Here is a 19913-nt window from a genome sequence, read left to right on the forward strand (position 1 = left end):
CCGGCCCCATGTATGGTTTTTAAGAACAGAATTTTTCCAAAAACCAAATAGCAGGTTCTAACTACATAGTTTCACAAGCTGAATGTAACTGCAAAACAGATGCACACAGGTCTGGGAAGTGAGGTCTGAACTCCTTCTGGTCATTAAGAAAACTTATTTTTGTCTCCTTTTGGTCATTTTAGAAGACTTCTTTAAAAATAGATAATAAGGGCAGGCATTCGGTCTGGTGGTTAAGACACCTGCATCCTGCATCGAAGAGCCGAGGTTTGACACCGGACACTGGCTCCTGACTCCGGCTTCCTGCTCATGCAGACCCCAGGGGGCAGTGGTGGTAACTCCAGTAATTGGATTCCTGACACCCATGTGGGAGACCTGGACTGCACTCACTCCCAGCTCCAGCGCTGGGCCAGCTTCGCTCTGGCCTGGCTCTGTCCCAGCCATTCTGGCCATGTCGGGAGTGGACCAGCAGATGGGAGCTCTCTGTATCTCTGCCTCTCAAATAAATTAATTAAAGTGAGGGGTGTGTGTGGAGGAAATGAAAACAATTGGTATGTGATTATATCCCCTTAGATTAGGCAACCCCAGTGCTAACACATCACTGAGCAAACCATGAGATGTTCTTATCAATACATTAATAGGTTTCATGGTAAAATGGCTTTTCTACATGCTGGAGAAGAGTTAGAAACAGAGCCAATGAGAGGCCTTGACTCCTCTCGGGGGCATGGGGGCCTTGTTTTTGATGGGATCTGAATCTGTGTTAGTTCGGCACAGGAGGCCTCAACTGCAGCCTTGCTCAGCAATCTTTCAGTGTGCGTAAAGCAAGCTCCCCTGAGACATCTGGCAGCGACAACAAGAATACCCCTGGTGAAGAGTCCCCCAGGGAGGTCCTGGCCTGTGGTTGTACCAAAGAATCAGATTCCAGAAAAGGAAAGGCAGGACTCACACAGACTCGTGTGCTCATTGTGCTCTCGCCTCTCAACGGTCAGGTTTTTCCACCTAATTCTTTCTCCCAAACAAAATTTCATTCATGTTTCTGCAGCTCATGTTGCACACTGTATAAACCCTGAGGGACCATCTGGTCATTCGTTCAGGTGAAACACCGGCCCTTCCAGGCACAGAGATATGTTAACACCTGTATAAATAAAGCAAACCCTTATCTGACCTTGCTTTTTAAAACTCTGGGTCCTACTTGACAGTCAAGCGATACTGAAGACCCCCTCGAGACCACAAAGGAATTTTCTGAGTCTCAGAACGAAGATGCTCTCCTGACTACTTGTTCCACCATCTTAGTCAACTGTGTCTTTTTAAAAATCCTCCTTCTCTAGTCTTTACTCTATTTCATCAGGCCCGCAATCAACCCCTTCTGAGATTTTCTGTGCTTTCTTTGAATACCGAATTTCACTAAAATGCCCTCTTATGGTCTTATCAATTTTCCTATAACCCTTAGTACAGGAATTCACAATATAAATTAGTGACTTAGACAAGCACTCATATTCTGACCCGATTTTTAATCCAGCAAATCCAGGAAGCCCAGCCAATCAGAAGTGGTGAGGACAGAGAGTCAGGATCGTCCCTAGCATTTCAAATACTGTAAGGCTGAGGAAATGCTGTTGGTTTAGAGGAGGCCTGGCCATTCCTCATTGTTCTACAGACCTGATCAGGTTTTTTGCACACTGCTGGGGGTGGTACACGCAAGAAATGACAATGTGCTGTGGCCAGGAGACAATCATCCCTAGCACTCAGTTTCGGGGCCTGGCTTGATGAAAACAGCCACTTGCTTAATTCTAGGCCAGCACTCTAGGTTCTTGGGCCAGAGTCCATCGAAGGATTTCATGCTGCCTGTCAACTCTCCCTCACCCCTAAATCGTTGTGTGGATGTATGCCGTCCTGAAACAGCTCAAGTTCTATGGGGTATGAATCTTCCTTCATTGATATATCCTCATTGCCTAGCCAAGGTCTCGGGACACAAAGGGAGCTCAACCCTGAGCTGACAGGGCTACATGACTTCACGCGGTGGCTTACTCTGAACACCTTGGCAAAGAGAAGTAAGGGGAGACTATTTTCACGACCTCTCACGTGAGGCACAAGATTTTTGTCCACGATCAAAATTATTCACCATAGGTAGTTACCTGTGTTATCTCCCCATATCAGATTTCATAACAGTTTTAGGCAGCATTGCTATTATACAATCTAAAAGAGTGCTTCGAAATCCGAGATCTTTCAAGTTTATCTGGAGAAGCTGTTTCAAGATGCCAGGCCACCCTCTACCTGTCCCTGTACAGTCTATGCTCAGCCTCTGTGCTGGACTGAGTAGATCTATGGTACTTAAGTAAACCTCCCTCTGACGGATACCTTCCATTCCTCCCCATTCCATGAGAAGTAGTGTTCTAAGATACAACCTAAGCAGAGTCTGAAAAAGCAAACAGCATCCTGAGTTCACCAGGCTCTTGATAAAGTGACTCAAGGAACACAGGGAACAAATGGATTAGATATGCCTTTTTCACAGCTAAAACAAGTGAGTCACAGAAGCTGAGACTCTACCTTTGCTATCATTCCATCTGTCATTGTAGACAATCTGTCAGACAGACCCGCCGAGGGTAGGAGACCGTGGCAAGGAGGTTGTCTGAAGAAGAAACTATGTATTTTTACAATGTCTTGATCCAAATTTATGAAAAACTGGCAAAGTGCTCTCATTCCAAACATGCCCATCACTCAGCTAATCCCTTCCCTGTGGAGTCGGAAAAGAATGCACAATATTATGAACCCCTACTCCCCAAACAGGAGGGGTTCCTGCTCCTGAATGCAAGGGCCGAAACTAATCTCATCAACTACCTACTCCTAATTACATAAACTAGGTCAGCAAATAAGGTGCTTTTCCAACAGGTCCTTTCTTTCTAACCTTTATGATCCGGAAACGTCCTTGACCTCACCCCTCCTCCACTAAGAACCGCGCCTTTGCCAACCTCCATTCATTCTCAGTTGGCAAACAAGGACAGAAACCACCCTGAGTGGTTTCCCTCTGAGAAATCCTAGGGAAACGATGCCATAAGGTCAGCCCCCGAGGGCTGCATTTTCCTTGGACTTACAATACAGCTTATTACACCGAGAACACCATGTCCCAACCCATGTGGTCCCCTTTCTGTTAACAAACCTGAAATAAACAGATTCTACAGCAGCTACAAGTCTGTTACCAAGACCACTGTATTAATCAGTATAATTAACATTCACAACTCATCTAGTCCCCAGCAGGACCAGCCAGCTGAGTTATTCCCAGTAAGAAGTGAACCCTGGGAATCCTCATGTCTTGCTTGCTAAGAAGTCTGGCGCTCAGAAGCTGGGCACTAAAAGCTCATGTACTGAATCAGATGCTGGATACCACCTGGCCACCAAGAAGAAACTGAATTGGTTACCAGAGCAACTAAACACATCTGCCATCTCCACAAAGCACCTATTTAAAGCAGTAAAATTCTAAAGGTCTCTCCCCTGAATCCTACCTAAGTCAGGTACTTAAGGAAATAGCACATACAAGACTCAGTGCCAAACAGAGCCGAGCTCCTGGCTAGGACAAGCACTGGCCCAGTTCCCAGAAGACTGCAATTCTAGAGAAGGTGTGTTTCCAAGAGCAAGGGTACACAAAGCTTTTGAGCATCAAGGTCAACCTTTGGCTCAGAAGGGGCAGCCAGGTCTGCGGAGTAAGAACCAGAAGTTTGCTCAGCACTGCCAGGCAGAACCGCTGCTACTTTTAGGCTCCAACCTACCCTCCAAAATCACACTGTTCAACACATGACTGACCCCCAAGCCTCAAACCCCTTTACTCACGAAATCAAGACCATGTGAGAACCTGAATTTTGGACAGTATCCCTAATTCTAAGGGTTACAACCTGTTTGTTCCCACAGTGAGAAATTCAAGTGACCTTCCCCACTGTCACTGCTTTGTGTTCCCTTGTTTCTGCGCTAAGAATCTGGAAGCTGTGTATTCAGAACAGTCTGTCCTCCTCTTTCTGGCATTTTCTAAAGGGGTATACTAAGTTGTCGGAAATATTCAACATTTTTTCATCTGTAGTTCTTAGTACTTCCTGATTTTGAGCCACGTGGGAGGGATCTACGTTGCAAAAACAAGCCTGATGGACTGACAGGGAAAGTGAGTCAAAGCTACCATGCGAATCCAACTTACTTTCTCCTAGGGATAATCATCGCACATTACTCAATACATGAAATTTCTTGGCAGTATTATATGCCAGGAACTACATTCCATGCATATGTGTGAGATGTGGTCCTCACCCTCCACAGGTTCCATCTGGAGAAATCCAATGATGACAATTCAGGTATCATAACTTGAGAAACTAGTTCCACAGTGAAAACCAATTCTGAGAGACACAGGGAAGCAAACTGAATTGTTTAGATTTGCTATTAGGTCTAGGACATGGAGGCCCCAATTCCAAACACCACAATGCAATCAGCTCTGGAGCTTCAGGGGTGTCCACACTTCAAATAAAGAGCAGTGGTGACAAAACAGTTCAAAAACCCTCGAAGGTGCTGACATGCTGGTTTCAGCACGTTAAGTTCCTGAGCTGAACCCTCAAGGCATTTATAATGAGTCTCGTGGGAAGCTAAGAAGCATCCCAAAGCAAGGGATGACAACAACCAACACCCTCAGCTTTGTTCCAAGCCATAAGAACAAACTGCAGGCTGGAAACTGAATCTCCTAGCAGTTTCTGGACCTATAAAGAAAGGATAGGCTGTGGGTGAGTTTCAGGAAGTCCCAGAAGTTCTCCCAAAGTGTATGCATTTTTTTTTTAAAGATTTATTTATTTATTTGAGAGGCACAGAGAGAGAGAGAGGTCTCCCATCCACTGGTTCACTCCCCAAATGCTAGTGCTGGGCCAATCTGAAGCGAGGAGCTTCTTCCCAGTCTCCCACATGAGTGCAGGGGCCCAAGGACCTGGGACATCTACGGCTGTTTTCCCAGGCCAGAGCAGAGAGCTGGATCAGAACTGAAGCAGCCAGGACTCGAACTGGCGCCCACATGGGATGGCCAGCATTGTAGGCAGTGGTTTTACCCACTACACCACAGCATTGGCCCTGGTGTATACATAGTTTTGTGCTCCTGAATTTTCCTGAGGGAAGTACCATGATTTTCATAAAATTCTTAAAGGGATCTATGATGCCAAAGATTATGAACCATTGTGCTACAGTTTCTAATCTGGCATTCCCTCCAAAGGGCCAGAAATGCCTGTTTCAGTCTTTTGGCAAATTTGTCTATTGACTGGCTTCTCTTCTGAAATCAAAGATGGGGGTGTGCATTTAGAAAACACAAGGTCAATGTCTCTGTTCTACACCTCCAAAATAACGCTAACAGTCTTGGAGAGCCCAAATAAATTTTCCTTAAAGCCTTTGAAGGGGAGACAAGAGTAGGGCTAGCTAGAGGGACAGATCAGAGTCTGCCCTACTAAGTCTTCTGAGAGGTCTCTAAAATTTTAGGCTCCGAGGACCAGAATAGGTCACAGCCCAAAACCTTTGACCTTGAGGTCAAACCAGTCCTGGGGAAAAGGGATAAAGTAATTCCCACTATGCCCATGGAAACCTAAGCCCCAAAGGTTCACCTTAACACAGCTAACAAGTATCGGGAGAGCTAGAGCATTCATTAGACATAGAACTTTGAAAATCCTGTCAATGTTCCAAACACAATGTGAACAGCTTCATGCAGGGGGTCTACGTGAATGAAACAAGGTTGCACCTAGCTCTTCCAGGACTTTAGCCCCTGCACTCTGCCACTCAACTCATCAGCTGGCTCCCCCAGGGCTGTGGCCCACTGCAGATCAGCACAGCATTTTCCTTGGCGTCTTGAGCACAACGGCTTAGTGGGGGTCACTGACGCTATGGGACACTCGCAAGACTGGGAGAGAAAACCACAACAGTAGGCCTGCTCTTTGGGCAGTTTTCAGAAGTAAGAAACAGCCTGCAGCAGGAAGCAGGTGAACAGCAGGAAGAGCAAGCAGCTCCAGACCCCTCCTGTTTGGTAAGCCTCACTGCCATCATGCAACTGAGTACAGGGTGTCCCTTTCCAAGACGTGAACTGGCTCCGGCTGGCAGGGGAGTACGCGGCAAGCCCATTAGCTCTGCAGGTTAGGCACCCAGGCGTGTGAGCCGAGGCTCTGGAGCTTCCACCCTAAAGCAAGGACATGCGCCGATAGTCCTACACGCCTGCTTCTCCCGAAGTCCTTCTACTCTCTACCCCAGGACTGCAAATACAACTTTTTACCAGTGTCTCATTAAACTTCTTTACTTTATGTCTTGTGAGGGTTGTAAATGATTAAGCCCCACTGTATACTGCTATGCAGTACCAATCATTATAGCCTTTCTGATAACGCCACCAAGCTGAATCTTTAAAAAAAAAAAACTGAACAGAGGCAGAAACAAAAATGAAACCAGTCTGAATTTCAACAAAGGCGTGAGAGCTCCACCCTAATTCTGTAATTGCTGTGGAGCAAAGGCCACACATTTCTGCAGGGGACAATCAGTTACAAATTAAGAACAGGCTACTTGGAGCAGTAAGAACTGTCTGGGTTGTGTGTGGGAGGGAAGGACGGATTTGAAGGTGGCTATGTGAAATGCTAAAGTCACAGGTGAGGAGAGGCTTTGGAACGTTTTGTATCATTCAAGAATTGTTTTGGGAGGACTCCCCCTCCCTCCCCCGCCTCCTCACCCCAACACCAAAAAACCTGTAGCTTGAAGAAAAACTTAGCCCAGTATCCGACAGACACCACATTCTAAGATTGCATGATGTGTTAGGGGAGGTTGTGCAGGGGGACAGGTGATGTACTGCACATCTCTGTCTAGGCAACCCCTGGTAATAAACAATAACTTAGTGTTCAACATGTATGAGCATTACGTAAAGGAAAATTAAATATTCCAACAGAAACACTTCTGATTTGGCTCTTTAAGAATATCTCAAAATTGGGCTCTCATCTGACCTTTTGTGTCACATCACTCAGAGAATTATAAATAGGGTGGCCACATAAACCTGGGTCCTTTTAAGAGTGCAAGGAGCCATCACTGGACAGCACCCTAGGATTAGCGCGCAAGCCAGAACTGTATCAGCAGACAAGGATAGATGGTCACTGTAAGCATAAAGGAATAAACACTTTTACTACATGCTAATTCTCAGAGCTAATCTAAGTAGTAGTAGTATCTTCATTCTCCACCTTATGAGGAATAAAAAGGAGACTCACATCCGTTAAATAATTTTATCCAGGGTCACTCAGCTATTAGATTGTTGACACTGAAAGTGAACTTGACCCCCAAAATCAAGTGGTGAACTTACACTGGGCTACTACTACTGGGTTGTAAGAACAAAATGGAGAAGTTAATGAGGTCTTACCTAACAGTTAAGCAACAGTGCTACAGAAAGAGAACTACTTGAGAGAGTAAAATGGGAACATGGAAACAAAGAAGAGGTAATTCCAATTTTATGCAAATTATACTAACTGCTTCCCTTACAGAAGGTACTGATAGTGTTGGTAAGAATCAGAAGAAAAACTTGTGGTAAGATCTTGTCTGCAACTCTGGATTCTCACACGTCAGGCCAGAAAAAAATGGTCTATGCAAATGTTCCTTTACCTATAATGGGGATGCTTCTGACTCAACTCAGTAAGATGCTTTCCGAATAATTATTCAGTTCTGAATCAGACTGAATTATGCATTATGAGGGTAGCCCTTCTTTACAAAAATTTAATACTCACATCCCCAAACTTTGAGAAATAGGCATAAACTGTTTTCCTTTATTAATCAGTTCCTTTAAGTGAGAACCCCCAGAGGGCATTAAAGTGATTGTTTACAGGTCATTCACTACTTGAGGTAGCAGAGGAAATGCCTATGAGGCCTTACAGGCCGCTGAAGTGCCCCGTGATTCTATATGTCACCATATCCTTTACGACAACTTCACAAGAATATTACACGGGCTAAGACACACTGGATCCACATGACATCCTCCTGATGAAACCAAAGGCACACATTTGTAACCTTGCCAGCAAGGGATCTAGATAATCAACAGATTTCTCTGTTACAAGCTCAGCTGTCTAAAGAACTTGGAACAACATAACTTGGAAATCAATGTGTAACCAGCTCAACCAAAGAAAGATCAATATCTGTAGGGAAATCCAAAACAACAGCATTTTCTTACATCTGTGTCTCCTGTTCCGTGCTAACTACCAAAGCGGCCGCTCCAAAGAGAATCAAAAGATGCTAATGATGTAGAGAAGAGCCTCTCTCAGTGATTCTTAGAAGCACTGGTGTCAATTCTCTAAGACTGCACCAGGAAGTAGTGGAGAGAAAAGGAGCCTCCTGCATCGCAGTGATCTGGTTACCACCCAGATAGTGCTCAGGCCTGTACTTAGGGTGCTTCCTAAGTCTCAGCTGACTTTTTTTCTTAAAGATTTATTTTATTTATTTGAAATACAGAGTTACAGAGAGAGAGAGATAGAGAGAGGTCTTCCATTCACTAGTTTACTCCCCAAATGGCCACAATGGCCAGAGCTGAGCTGATCCGAAGCCAGGAGCCAGGAGCTTCTTCCAGGTCTCCCACGCGAGTGCAGGGGCCCAAGGACTTGGGCCATCTTCCACTGCTTTCCCAGGCCATAGCAGAGAGCTGTATAAGAAGTGGAGCAGCCAGGACTTGAACCAGCACCCATATGGGATGCCAGCATCGCGGGCTAACTCTTGATGAATGACTGCTAGATCTGTGTCATACAAATAAAGCATATTCGACACACTAGAGTAGTTTCTTTTTGTGTTCTCCTTTTCTGTATTTTGCTGGTGGTAAAGGTTTGAGTGCAAATGTCCTAGGCCTCATCTATCAGTCACAGCCCCCTGGAAATGTTCACAAGTTCAGAAAACAATCAGGGTTCCCAATGGCCTTGCAGAGGCGGTGGTGGTTCCATGAACAAGTGGATGATCTGGGCTGACTCCCTGAATAAGGGACCAACTGGACACAGTGTCAGTGCCTCAAGTCTCAAGGGCAGGTAGAAAGAGGGACAGAGAGCCACTGTCTACAGGGAGACGGGTAACTTCTTCCGTTCGACTGATAACGGCCAGCATTCAGCAAGGATCTGCTTCAGCTGCGGTACAACGTACAGCACCCTCAGAACTGAAGTCCTCCGACCGTCACCACCCGTTTTCTCAGGCACGTCGTCTGAAACCAGCAGAGAGTGCGTGGTGAACAAGCCTTACCGTGGGAATCATACCACAGCTAATAATATGCGTCCGTGAAAATTTCCTCTCGAACTCTGTATCAGAACAAGTTACCGTCCTGAGCATCTGCCACGTCTGATTTCCAAGGCCTGCCAAGGAGACGGCGACCCGGCTGCCTGCGGTCATCAACCTCCTCAACTCTAAGCTCTCACACCTAGTCATAGCTTTTTCCTTCTTTCCACAGTTTTGACTTCCTGCTTGTAGGAACATACTGATAGACGTCTAAAAATTATTTTTGCTATCTTCATTCCCAACATGCCCCCATCTCCTCCTGTTTCAGACAAAACTGAGGAAGACGGGCAAATTCATGTAAGGCAGTACCTGTTTTGCTGGCTGCTTATCCCAAATCCTGACTCAAGCTAGCAAAGCCCTCTTACACCCATGGCACTGCGGCAGACCCCAAGGCACACACAAGGAGAAGGTCGCCACTGCAGCCAAAAAAACCAGACATTTATGCTTTTAACTGACGGCTGTTCATTCTAGTCCTTGGCAAACAAAGTTAGTAAAAGCTGACCACCAAAGACCGGATCGGACCCGACTGCGGACCGTGAAGGTCACCCTGGAGCAGCCTACTTCCTCTGGCACCAAGAACCGCCTCAACTCCAGAGGGATCTCAGCGCTCAGCAGGATCCAAGGACTTCTTGGTTGAGAGCCAGGCCGGAACCCTCACTGGTGAAAGACTGCAGCACGGGAACCGGCCTGTTTCTCACTGGTTCAGTTTGTTCCTCGTGCTTTTCCCACACTTTCACGTTATCAACGCATGGCGGAGGCACAAAGTGACTTCAGTCAGAATGGCCTATTCAGCTGAAGTTCTGAGAAACAGATTACGCTGGACTCCCAATGCGACCTTGACTGGTCTTCAACTGAGCCATTAACTAAATAAATGCTTTTCATTAGTCACCATAAAGCACTGTCATCCGAAGGCTGCGCAATTGCTAAACAATACAGCTCAGAAAGGATGAGATAAACAAGGAACACGGTGGGGGGCCACGTTCATGTTCATCAGCAAACAGAAAGTTGGGACAGGGTCTTTCCCCTCATTCCCAGCAGAGACTGCTTCTATTAGCTAATAGAATGGGAGACTCTACCATCATCAGCATTTGGCCTGACGTTAAGACACATGAACAATATCCTGGGAAGGAGAGAGGAAGGCGGTATTTATTCCTGATAGGCAGCCACACAGACATCTCAGTTACCAGTTAGCTAGGTGGGCAATAAATATTTGAGTACCTTCTATGTGCTAGGTACAGAGTGAGGCACGACTGACAGAACGGTGAGCGGGAATCCCTGACTGCATGGGAGTTTAGGATCCCAGTACAGACTTCTGTCTCAGCAACAGTGGCACCTGCAAGAACACAGGCAAATACCTGACACTCTGAAGCAGCTAGACAAAAGAGGAGGAGCCGGGGCAGAGGAAGAGCCCAGGGAACTGAGGTACCAGGGCCTTCCATCCTGCCATCCAGGGCTGCAACCGGTTCTTCACAACACAGAGAAGATGACAGATGGTCACTGCCCCAACAAAGCAGCCGGTTCAACTGACAGCCCTAAACACGAAGGGTCCTCACACTGACCATCAGGGGCCACGATCTCTCCAAGGCCTTGTGGATAAAAACCGGAATTCTGTGAGAAAACAGAACTGAAGCACACAGCAATGACTTGTCTTTTCTACCTTGCGTTTCAAGTCTGCAGCTGCACACTGGTTCCCTTAAGAAAAAAACGAGAGAGCCATCTCTCCCACTTAAGACAGCTTAAGTGGTTCAAGTGCGAGGGGCCCGCCAACTCTAACTGTTCCTGCAAACCCTGCTCCGTGCAGCTTGTAGAGGCGTGCATCGCGTTAAACACCGCAGGAAGAGGCAGCCTCCAATCACTCTGTCTTCGCACAAGGAGGAACTACTTCTGCCGGTTCTCTCCGGCTTCAGAAAGGTCACCTCTGGTCTGCTGTTAACTGCGTGCCAGGTATGTGCAAAGTCAAGACGTGGTTGGCAGTAAATGATTAGAAAGCACTTGGGATCCCAATCCTACTGTGCAGAGAGCCAGTTAGCCTAAAGCCTCCAAAGGTTACCGTGTACAAGAGAACCAGAGGGTGTCCTCTGAGCTCAACCCACAGCGCGAAAGACTCAACTCGTTCTGCTTCGGGAAGGGCGGCAGAGAATGAGCAACCGTTCTTTAGCACCCACCCCTCCAACCCACCCAAGCTCCGTCTCCAGGCATGCCTAACTGATTCACACACGCGACTCCAGGAGCAACCTGCATTCGTGCCACCGTCTGCCGTCACCAACCTCCACACGTCAGCGTGCCACGGACGTGCAAGCAAATGAAGACCGCAGGTGCAAATCCCAGTTGCTTATCAAGCGCACGCTGCGGTCACCTGCATAACGGAGCGAGCTCCACGCACTCTCTCCTCTTGCGGCTCAGAGACACGCAGTCGTGTGGGACACATCGGCCGCTGCTCCCAAGGTTTGCTCGCAGCAGCTCTGCCAATTGACCCACCCACCCGAGAGAAGGATTTCTGCACATCCTCAACCCCCGGGCTGGTCTCAGGGATCGGCCAAGTTGGCTCGCCCCCCTCCCACTCTCAGCTCCGAGGCCCTTCAGCCAGAAATCGGCCGCCAATTGAAGGCCCGGCTCCGACGGGTTTCCAAAGGGTCCCAGAGGACTAGGGCCGAGGGACAAAGGAAAGCCAGGTCAGGGTTGGTCTTCTCAGCCCGGCACAGGCCCGAGGCGGCTCCTCGACGACCGCCTACGCCACCTCCGGGGTCCCCGATCGTCCCCGACCCTAGTCCTTCAAGCTCCAACCAGCCGTCCCCCGCCCCGGCTCCTGCTGGCTCGCGCCCCTCCGCAAGGCCGGAGCCCAGACCCGCGCCGCCACCCAGAGCCCCCCGCACCTTCTTGGGCGCCTTGGTGACGGTGGCCATGAACGAGTACTTCTCGGCGTCCTCGATCTCCTTGGCCTGCTTCAGCTCCTCCCCGACCCCGGGCAGCGGCATCGCGTCAGGCATAGACATCCCCCGGCCGGCCAGGCCTGCGGCCGTCCCGCCGCCCCCGCCTCCTGCGCTCACGCCCGCCCGCGCGCGCGGCGCCCTCCGACACGCGCTCGCCCACCCTCCCGCCGGGCCCCGCGCCGAGCCGCGCCGGCTTGTCAGGTGCTGTGGCCGGCGCCTCCCCGGCTCAGCAGCCCGCAAAGCAGCAGGGCGACGGCGGCCCCAGCAGCAGCGGCAGAAGCACCAGCGCGGAGCTCCGACCTGCCCGCGCCGCCACCTCCGCCACACGCAAACACGCACGCAAAGTAAGGGTAGAGGGCGGCGACGCCACGTCAAGTACTGGCAGCTCGGGGGACGGGGAAGAGGCGGGAAGAAACGTCATTCTTCCTTGACGTCACCACGCTGGGCTGGGCCTCAGGGGACGCCCTCCTTCTTTCCCACTGGCGGGTAGGCGCTCCCAGGGAGAGCCGAACACTTTGCGCCGGCAGGTGGCACCATCAGCCCTGTGAGTAGCGCGCCTTTCCCGCGAGGGTGCCGCGCCGCCGAGGGTCTCCGTGTTGCGGGATTCCGGGCGAGGCCTCAGAGGGGCGTAAGAGCGATGCTTGGGAGCCTGGGATACATCCAAGGCCAGAGAGGGCCCGCTGACACCCATGCCCTGTCTACTAGGCTCTTTGGACCCGAAACGCCTTCCCACGGGGTTAGCGTTCGCCTCTTTGACCTCACGGTGCGGGGGGGGGGGGAGGGGGGCAGCGCGGAATCGGAGCGGTCTGGTGTGTCCACACAGCCCTTTGTGACTTCTTTCACCACCGTCTCCTCCTGGGCCCTGCCTGTTTACAAGACCTTCAGCCCGCAGAGCTGCCGCGGAGCAGTCTCTGGGACAGGGCCCATGGGTCAGTTTGGCCAGCAGGAGGTGGAGGGAGGGGCACCCAGCGGGCATCCAGGGCGTTCTGGGGTTGCTCATGCCCTGGCCTGGGCCCTACTGTGTGCAGTCCCCTTGCCAAGGCGAAGGTGCACGTGACACATGCATGTTTTGCAAGGTTTAGTTCCGCTGGAAAGGCGAATCCTGTCTGTGGGCTATGGTCAGCTGAGGCTGCTTGTCCTTTAAGATGGTAATGACATTGGCTGTGATTCCCGTGTCCTGTGGAAAGTCCAGTGCCCTCCCCCAGGACTTCTGTGAATTGCTGGGGGTACTTGGGTTCTCATGGTTACCCCCTGGCTCCGGTTTTCTGCTGGTTCTAGAATTTTAGTCACTCTTCTGGTCTTGTGACTGCTTCTTTAGCTCCTTCTGTCCATTCAGCCCCTGCTTCCCTCCACCCCCAACCCTAGTCCAAAGCAACCATGAAAATAAGGCTGTGACATGGAGCAGAGCTTTTAATGGAGGTTTGTGGGTCACAGGGGACAGCTTACATCATACAGCAAACAATTTAAAATCCCATGTCTGAAGTGTTCTGAGAAGTTATTCTGACTGTCTTGTACCAGGGGTTTCTTAATGGCCACATCGCCCTCAAAGCTCCCTGGACCCATGGCCATCAATCCTGCTCCCCCTGCAACTCCCTTCACATCCCCCCCCCCCCCAGCCCTCCTTGGTAGACTCTGGGGAGCCAGATTCTCCTTTCTTTTCTTTTCTTTTTTTTTTTTTTTTTTAAGATTTATTTATTTATTTCTAAAGAGTTTCACAGAGAGAAGGAGAGACCGAGAGAGGGAGAGATAGAGAGATTTTTCATCTGCTGGTTCACTCCCTAGATGGCCACAGCAGCCAGGGATAGGCCCAGCTGATTCCAGGAGCCAGGAGCTTCTTCCAGGTCTCCCACGTGGATGCAGGGGCCCAAACACTTGAGCCATCTTCTGCTTTCCCACACACATTAGCAGAGAGCTGGATTGGAAGTGGAGCAGCTGAGACATGATCTGGCACCTGCTACACCACAGTGCTGCCCCGAGCCAGATTCTTCTCTGCTATGCTGGGAAGTTCAAGTCTTTCCAGGGCCTTGTCCCTACATTCCTTACCAAGCCCAGAAACCCAGCACATTTTGAACAGGGCTCACTCTTTCAAACCCTAAGCTGTGGTCTAAAGTGACCTTTCCCCCAAGCTGGCTTGGGTGTCCAGCTGGGGCCGCGGCAGTCTGGCTGGAGAAGCTGTGTTTCTGTTACCTAGCATCATGAGGCTGTCAGTGGGAGGAGGCCCGAGGAAGTGCCTGGAAGGCTGCACCTGATACAGATCCTGGTCTTGAGCTGTTAGGGTTCTCTTGTCTGCCCGCTCTTCTGAACTCTCAGATTTCCCTCTTGGGGCCATTCCTGCAGCAGAAGGGCAAACAGGGTGGAAACCAGACAGCAGATCCAGCCAGCCAGGGCCAGGAACCACACGTAGCCCGCTCAGGGCTCTCTGGCTTTAAGGGCCCCAGTGGCTATCTGTCTTCTTTGTGGGTTTGCTCGGCCTCCTCCATCATCAGAGTCCAGGGGTCAGAGCTGCCTGCTCAGAGACCTGAGGCAGAACCCACTGGGACCAGGCGTAAAAATGCCAAGGCCTTTGAGTAGAAAACACGGCCTGAGATAACTTCTTATTTTTTTAAAAAGCATAGGTGTGTCTATTTTTGGACTTTTTTTTTTTTAAGATTTATTTATTTGAAAGTCAGAGTTACAGAGAGGGAGACGAGAGACAGAGAGAGATGTCTTCCATCTTCTGATTCATTCCCCAAATGACTGCAACAACCAGGACTGGATCAGGCTGAAGCCAGGGGCAGGAGCTTCTTCTGGTTCTCCCACGTGGGTGCAGGTACCCAAGCATTTGGGTTATCCTCTGTTGGTTTCCCAGGCACATTAGCAGGGAGCTGGATCAGAAGCAGAGCAGCTGGGACTCCAACTGGCGCCCATATGGCATGCTGGCATTGCAGACAGCAGCTTAACCTGCTGTACCATGGTGCCGGTGGTCCCTCTTTGTACTTTTTAAAAAATGAACTTTAAAAAAAATTTAGATATAAAAAATCACAATATATTAAATGGAAAGTAATAAAAAAGAAAAAATAAAAATGAAATTATTTGAGAGGCGGGGGCGGGGGAAGACAGAGACAGAGGCACATATACAGAGAGAGAGAGGGAGCAAGAAGGCTCCCATCTACCGGTTAACTTTCTGAACTCAACCCAGGCCTTGCACATGGGTGGCAGGAACCCAAATACTTGAGCCATCACCTGCTGCCTCCCAGGGTCTGCATTAGTAGGAAACTGGAGGTGTTAATCGAACTCAGTTACCTTGATACAGGAAGTGGGCATCGTAACCATGGGGCTGGACCTGATTTTTTTTTTTTTAAGATTTTATTTATTTATTTGAGAGGTAGAACCACAGACAGAGAGAGGGAGAAAGAGCGTCCAGTTGCTGGTTCATTCCCCAAATGGCCACAATGGCCAGAGCTAAGCTGATCTGAAGCCAGGAGCCAGGAGCGTCCTCTGGGTCTCCCACGCGTGTGCAGGGGCCCAAGGACTTGGGCCATCCTCCCCTGCTTTCCTAGGCCACAGCAGAGAGCTGGATCAAAAGAAGAGCAGCCGGGACATGAATCGTCGCCCATTTGAGTTGTGCAGGCTTAACCTACTGTGCCATAGTACCCACCCCTGGACTTGATTTTTAAAACTGCTATTATCAGGGCAGGCATTGTGGCACAGAAGGTTAACTTGTGGACACCCACACCCTATACTGAAGTGCCTGGCTCAAGTCTTGGCTACTCTGTACTTTATCCAGCTTCCTGCTGTTGTGCCTGGGAGGCAGCAGATGTTGCCCCATGTACTTGGGTCCCTGCCACCCATGTGGGAGACTCAGATTGAGTTGCATGCTCTTGGTTTCCACTTGGCCCAACCCTGGTTGGGGAATGATCCAGTAGATGAAAGATCTCTCTCTCTCTCTCTTTCTCCTTCCCTCTCCCCTGCTTCCTCTCATTTGTCATTCTGCCTTTCAAACAAATAAAATATAGCTTGAAAAAAAAGTTCTTAGGGACCAGCACTGTGGCTTAGTAGCTTCAGCCTCTACCTGTGGCACTAACATCCCATATGGATACCAGCTTGAGCCCTGGCTGCCCCACTTCCAATCCAGCTCTCTGCTAATGGTCTGAGAAAGCAATGAAGGTGGCCCGAGTCCTTGGGCCCCTGCACCCATATGGGAGACCCAGAAGAAGCTCCTGGCTCCTGGCTCCTGGCTTCGGCCTGGCTCAGCTCCAGTTGTTGTAGCCATTTGAGGAGTGAACCAGCTGATGGACGATCTCTCTCTCTGTAACTCTGCTTTCAAATAAATACATAAATCTTAAAGAAAAAAAATTCCTTGAGAAAATAGAGTTAAAAGGTTAAAAGATAATGCATATTTCCACAAGCCTTTTGAAGATCCCTCATATTAATTATATTATAGTATTTATCATTATTTTAATGTTATGGAAAGAAAACCCATGACATTGACAAAAACGCTCTCTTTTCATCATCCTAAGTTCATGTCAGGCCTCGTGCATTTGCAGAAGCTCATTTTCGCACACCTGTAACAGGAGGTCTGTGTCCTTCGGTGTTCTGCTTTGTTCAAGTTATACTATTTCAAAACCACATGACCACATAGCAGGATCACTTACACAGTGTTGTCTGCCTTGTGCCAGCATTCCTTCCTCCTGAATTCACAGTCTGCTGAACTGCTCTCCTATCATTGGGCACTTGAGTTGTTTCCAAAAGTGCAGCATGCATAGAGTTTGGAGTGCTGGTACGGGAACAGCTTTGAAGCAAAATGGCTTTGCAAAGTTGGGTCATGGCACCAGGTCCTGCCAGGCAAAGTGGGTGAACATGTAGGCAGTGGCGCCATTTGTACTGGCTGTGAAAAGGGCTGGGATAAAATATCCTCTGGCTACAGGGGCCCTGGGGCCCTGGGCCTGGGTCTCAGGATGGCTAGCTCCTGGGGAAGCTGAGGGTGCAGTTGAAACTGGGGATCTGGGTGGAATGACATGTGGGCTCATCTCTACTGTGCCACTAACTTGGCCCCTAGGGTCCTGGACCATTCTGGACCTCTGTCTTTCTTGTGCACCACAGGGTGAGTGAGAGCTCTTTATCTGGGGTTTGCAATAACCTAATCCATCCAATAATACATACAAAAGAGCTTTGAATATGTCCCAAATATTGTGCAAGTTATAAGTCACTAAAGTGTGAGTCCTAGCTAAAAATCTGGAGGGGAAAGGAAGGATTGTTGGGAATTTGCAGTTGTCTTTGCGCCGTGCTTCCCAGAAGGGCAGGATTAAGGATGGTCATCGCTGGTGGGGAGTGCTGGTCTGCACTGGGTTGTGCTTCTTCGAAGAGAACTGAAACCTCCCCATCCTTTAACCACTGCTGCTTCCCAGGCCTGCCCTGGCCCCGGGGTACCCAGCAACCCTGTGAAACTTCCTCCACTGCTTTAAAAAAAAAAAAAAACATTTATTTTATTTATTTCAAAGAGTTACAGAGAGAGAGAATCTTCCATCCACTGGTTTACTCCCTAAATGGCTGCAACGGCTGGAGCTGAGCAGATCTGAAGCCAGGAGCCAGGAGCTTCTTGTGGATCTCCCATGTGGATGCAGGAGCCCAAGCACTTGGGCCATCTTCCACTGCCTTCCCAGGCCATAGCAGAGAGTGGGATTGGAAGAAGAGCAGCCAGGACTAGAACCAGCGCCCATATGGCATGCCGGCGCCGCAGGCAGAGGATTAACCTACTGCACCACGGCACCAGCCCCTTCACTGCTTTTTTAAATAAAGATTTTTATTCTGTTTCTTTGAAAGGCAGAGTGACAGATGGAAAGACACTGAGAGAGAGAGAGAGAGGTCTTCCATCCACTGGTTCACTCCCCAAATGGCTGCAACGGCTGGTTCTGGGACAGACTGAAGCCAGGAGCTTAGAACTCCATTTGGGTCTCCCACGTGGGTGCCAGGGGCACAAGCAGTTGGGCCATCTTCTGTTGCTCTCCCAGGCACATTAGCAGGAAGTTGGATCAGAAGCAGAGCAGCCAGAACTGGAATGGGCCTGTATGGGATGCCCGTGCTGTAGACATGGCTTGACCCCTGGTGCCACAATGCCAGCCCCACTTCAGTGCTTTTTTCTGGCCAAATCAGAGATCCTGGTGTGTCTCCCACTTAATGCAACCCATGAAAGTGAAGGCCAGGCCGGCGTCGCGGCTCACTAGGTTAATCCTCCACCTTGCGGTGCCGGCACACCGGGTTCTAGTCCCAGTCGGGGCGCCAGATTCTGTCCTGGTTGCCCCTCTTCCAGGCCAGCTCTCTGCTGTGGCCCGGGAGTGCAGAGGAGGATGGCCCAAGTACTTGGGCCCTACATCCCAGGGGAGACCAGGATAAGTACCTGGCTCCTGCCTTCGGATCAGCGTGGTGCACCAACGGCAAAAAGGAAGACCTTTCTTCTGTCTCTCTCTCTCACTGTCCACTCTGCCTGTCAAAAAGAAAAGAAAAGAAAAGAAAGTGAAGGCCAAGGAGGCATCCAGTGCAAATGATGTTCAAGGAATGTGCTCAGATGATTCTTTGTGTCATTTTGTGCATTTTCCTTATATGTGTGTGTATGTGTGGTGTGAGGGAAGGTAAGGAGTTTAACAAAGAAGCAAACATTATGAAACTGGCCTGGGACTTCCGTCTCTGCCTGCTCAGTTATTTTTATTGAGTATAGGTTTTGTGTCAGGAGCTGTGTCAGGTGCCAGAGATCTCACTGGAGAAGAGACGTGGGGCTTAGAGTCAGTAGCAGAACTTTGTCAGCAGACGTGGGTCTCCAGAAAGCTGCTCCTCCTGACTCCTCCATGCCCTGCTGCCTGGCCCCACCCCAGAGTCCTTCCTCCCCACTCCTAAGACTGTGTTGGGTCCCCGGGGATGGAGGGACAGAGCGGCCTGTGTTCAAAATCCCAGGCACCTGCCCACCCTTGCAGCTACCCTGAGTCTTTTAGAAGCTCTGGGATTCTGTCTCCCTGGAAGACACCCTCTCCCCACATAGTGGAGAGTGCGCGGGGGAGGTGGAGGTGCCAGCTTGCTGGGATCGGTGGCTGCACCATCCCATCTGCCTCTCAGGGCACAGCCCTCCTAGGCCCTCCCTGGCACTCACCCCCGGGACTAGAAGCAGAAAGGGTCCTGGTTGGCCAGGCTGTACCTTGGTGGTGCTCCTTTAGGATGCCTGCAGAGGGGAGCCCAGGGCATTGCCTGGACTGGGCAGGCACTGGGACTGGATGCAGACAGCCAAGCTACAATTTCCCCAAGCTCAGGCATCAGGGTTTACCCCTTCTGCCCCAAAGGGCCTGCCCTGAGACTGATTTGTTGGAGCTGGAGGAGGCAGAGCGGTGGCCGCTGGTGATGCGGAGGCTGCTGCTGGGTGGGAGCCTTCCTCACCCTCTCTGGTGTGCAGGGCGGGCCCCATTGCATCAGCCTTGGAGCCTCTGCTCCTGGCTTTGCAGCCAGCTGGGCCCCTGGAGGAGGGACTCTCCCTGTTTTTCAACAAACCATTAACCATTTCATCCTCCCAGCCTTTCTCACAGCCAAAGCAGACTCCTAGGGCTGCCGCACGTGCCCCTCTGGGCTGCCCCTCTTAGCCTCCCTCAGCATCGTGCCACCCAGGGGCACCACCGCGGCTGCCTTCTGAGGGTTGAAGGCTCCACCATACCCAACCCAGGCCTGGCTCTTTCCTGGGAAAAGAGTTAACTTCGCCGGCCC

General features: G+C 50.0%; 1 protein-coding gene and 1 long non-coding RNA gene across 3 annotated transcripts in view; one reads left to right on the forward strand and one right to left on the reverse strand.

The window, feature by feature from the left end:
• AHCYL1 (adenosylhomocysteinase like 1) overlaps positions 1 to 12521 on the reverse strand; it is a 41140-nt gene extending 28619 nt beyond the window's left edge. Inside the window, exon 1 of one of the 2 annotated variants that reach the window (XM_008264723.4) lies at positions 12135 to 12521. In XM_008264723.4, the coding sequence (XP_008262945.1) occupies positions 12135 to 12254 (120 nt within the window). In that variant the 5' untranslated portion in view covers positions 12255 to 12521. The remainder of the gene's footprint in view (positions 1 to 12134) is intronic. The other variant, XM_008264724.4, reaches the window with a different exon arrangement.
• Positions 12522 to 12639: 118 nt separating this feature from the next.
• LOC138850581 (uncharacterized) overlaps positions 12640 to 19913 on the forward strand; it is a 95280-nt gene continuing 88006 nt past the window's right edge. Inside the window, exon 1 of the long non-coding RNA XR_011390535.1 lies at positions 12640 to 12735. This is a non-coding gene — a long non-coding RNA (uncharacterized lncRNA). The remainder of the gene's footprint in view (positions 12736 to 19913) is intronic.

This window comes from Oryctolagus cuniculus, chromosome 7 (assembly GCF_964237555.1).
Source record: "Oryctolagus cuniculus chromosome 7, mOryCun1.1, whole genome shotgun sequence".
NCBI classification, from domain to species: domain Eukaryota; kingdom Metazoa; phylum Chordata; class Mammalia; order Lagomorpha; family Leporidae; genus Oryctolagus; species Oryctolagus cuniculus.